The sequence below is a fragment of the Cibotium barometz genome, chromosome 31 (assembly GCF_041138505.1).
Source record: "Cibotium barometz isolate CiBa-2024 chromosome 31, ASM4113850v1, whole genome shotgun sequence".
NCBI lineage: Eukaryota > Viridiplantae > Streptophyta > Polypodiopsida > Cyatheales > Cibotiaceae > Cibotium > Cibotium barometz.
The window spans coordinates 7570636-7573696 of record NC_141076.1 but is presented as its reverse complement, the minus strand read 5'-3'; the positions used below and the strand labels follow the sequence as shown (position 1 = coordinate 7573696).

Genomic DNA, 3061 nt, shown 5'->3' with positions numbered 1-3061 from the left:
GGAGCATTATCTAAGATAATACTTGGACTTTGTTTTAATCAATGTGATAATTTGGACTTTGTTTTAATCAATGTGATAATTTTGTTGTGGAAAAGGGGTCTCCGACTTTGAATATTGCTAATATATTATGATAGTTTTATTGAAAAAAAAGAAACCTTTCATTTTTAAAATAATACTTGTCATTTCAAGGGTGTCATTTAAAAATTTAAAGTGATATGAAAAGAGTGATACAAGTTACATGTCAAGACAAGTATGCTCAACGCGGACTGTTGACCTCCGCACTTCCAACAACCACCCCGAGAAAAACGTTTTTCTCGAAAATAAAGCTAATGCTAATCTCGCAGCCTGTTGTAATTTGCTTGCTGCTAATCTAGTTCGAGTTTGCTTAACCAGGGCTAAGCCCGCCGTTCAATCTGCCATTCAGCCTGGTATGATCTCGGAATATCTGTTAGGGTTTTTTTTTGGTGGTTGATTTGCGGGTAAAGGTTAGCGTTAGCTTTTGGATTTCCCACGTAGGTTTTTGGGTTTTGATCCAGTTGGGTTTTTATAGTTGGGGTTAGGGTTTCGATCGTACTGTTTTGATTGTTTCTGGTCGTCTGTTTTATTTAAGGGTTTGAATAGATTTAATCAAGGTTTCAACATTCCGTCCATTTTGGTTTTGAATCATTTAGGATTTTGATTTTCTGTTGTTCTGATTTAGAGGTTTTGTGCTAGTTAGGGTCTCCGTTTTGTGATTTAGTTAGGTTTTGCTTCTTCACGGCATTTTTCTGAATTCCATGCTTTGATCTGGCAGATAATATTAGCATATGGCCTCGGCAGTTGCAGCTGCGAGGCTCCGTAGTTTGCAATCGCAGATCACCAACAAAACCTGCGTAGATTGCTCTCAGAAAAGCCCTCAATGGGCATCAGTGAGCTATGGTATCTTCATGTGCTTGGAGTGCTCAGGAAAGCACCGGGGTCTCGGTGTACACATCAGTTTTGTGCGATCTGTGTCCATGGATGCCTGGTCAGAAATACAGTTGAAGAAGATGGAAGCCGGGGGTAACGCGGCCTTGAATAGCTTCCTTTCTGAGTATGGTATTTCAAAAGAAACAGACACTGTGGCCAAGTACAATTCCAAGGCTGCAGGTATTTACAGGGACAGAATTCAAGCCCTTGCTGAAGGGCGGTCATGGAGGGATCCTCCGGTAGTGAAGGAGACCCCAGGAAGGTCTAGCTCTTCGTACGGAGAGAGCCGAAGCATTGGAAGCAGCCATAGCTATGGTGGATCACATGGCTTCGGAAATTCCCAAGGAGAAAATTTGAGGAATTCAAATAGACAGAGCTACGGATCTTCTTTGTGGGATGACTGGGAAAGAGAAGAAGAAGCCAAAGGTATCAGGCGGAATCAATCAGCGGACTCTTTTAGAGAGGGTGGCTCCGGTGGACCTGTTCGCTCTCACTCTAATGGGGACATCTACAGCTGGGCTCAGTTGGAAGCCTCGGCTGCAAACAAGGAGGCCTTTTTTACCCAGAAGCAGTTTGAGAATTCTCGGCGCCCTGAGGGCCGTCCTCCCTCTCAAGGAGGAAAGTATGTTGGGTTCGGATCAGCTGGCAGCACTAGGCCACCTGTGAGTAAAGGCCCCAGTGGTGGCAATGGAGATATGTTGAAGGACACCGTGTCTTTGGTGTCTAAGGTAGGATCTCAACTTGGCTTTTCAGATAGGTCCCCCAACGCCTGTGTTTTTATTCCCTCTTGTTTGTTCTATGTAAATGTGATGCATCATAAGCTTCACAATGCTTATGGTTCAACACTTTGTGCTTGAAGTAAAGACAGCACTTTTCTTTATTTATATATTAGATGCATATTTGTCTGGTCAGGGATTGGGACAGTTATCTGTTGTGGCTGCTTCCGCTGCGCAGACAGCGGCAGGTGCTGTGCAAGCAGGAACGAGGGACATCTCTACTAAGGTTCGTAAAGGGGATCTTCTTGATTGCATTTGAATGTTTTCAAGGCATTTCCCACCAAAAGTTTTGAATGTTGTCCGGATGTTCCTGCTAAAATTCATATTTTTAACACTGTAAGACATTTGTTTTTTTAACTCGTTGCATTTCTTGAATGCTACAGAATCTAAGCTGTATGCCTTGTCTTTGTTGATCAGTATCGAGAAGGTGGCTATGATCAAAAGGTGAATGAAACCATCTCTGTTGTGACAGAAAAGACGTCAGAGATTGGTCAGAAGACCTGGGGCATAATGAAGGGAGTAATGGCTCTGGCATCCCAGAAAGTGGAAGAATATACCAGAGATGGTGCAGGTGGCAGAGATAATGGCTATATGAGTAATGAATTGGATGGCGGAGATTACCGAGAGATGAAAAATGATAGCGCTTGGATGCGAATGGAGAATAACAGTAGTAGTTTTAACCGGTGGGATGACTGGGATGATTCTCCTGCTAGTCGGAGTGGTAGGAACTCTGATACATATTCTAAGGAGTCATCACAGGTTGTGAAACTCTCGACTGGGTCGTTTGTAGAGGGTGGGACTGGTGGAAATGTTTGGGCTGGATGGGATGTCATGGATGATGGAGATGATGACTTTTTTGTCAAAACAAAAAGGGCTTTCTGATTCTGTGCTCACTGGCCCCACAGGAAGATATGGAGACCCATGACGACAAAGTTTGTTTGTATTTTAAAATTTTCCTTGAAGACCGTAATGGCAGTCTCTTTCCCTGCAATGGTCTGCATCATGACATTGGCTGCTTATCTGGTGGTGATCTTATTATTTACGAACTTAATAAGTCATTTTGCAATGAAGTTAATCTTATTCTTTGTATCTTTAGCGGTGCATTTGCCCTATCAACTACTTATTTGCTATACTAATTCTTTCTATTTGCTACTTCCCTTAGTGCTAGGCTTCATTATGGCTGAGTCTGCCTTGCATCTCCGGAGGTTTGACATAAACTCAGTACAAAGGGCTTTGTGTGAATATATGCTCTTACCTAAACAGTTTTCGTTTGGGCTGGGGTTGTGTGTGTGTGTGTGGAGTGTGTGTGTGAGCATATATTGGGCATTGATGACGTT

At 42.9% G+C, this 3061-nt stretch overlaps 1 protein-coding gene across 1 annotated transcript; it reads left to right on the top strand.

Moving 5' to 3' along the window:
• Positions 1 to 238: 238 nt before the first annotated feature.
• On the top strand, positions 239 to 2813 carry LOC147620460 (putative ADP-ribosylation factor GTPase-activating protein AGD6). The gene is made up of 4 exons (XM_086824684.1): positions 239 to 428; positions 794 to 1676; positions 1861 to 1950; positions 2142 to 2813. The coding sequence occupies exons 2-4, from the start codon at positions 807 to 809 to the stop codon at positions 2604 to 2606; spliced, it is 1425 nt and encodes a 474-aa protein (XP_086680810.1). The 5' UTR covers positions 239 to 428; positions 794 to 806; the 3' UTR covers positions 2607 to 2813.
• Positions 2814 to 3061: the final 248 nt, after the last annotated feature.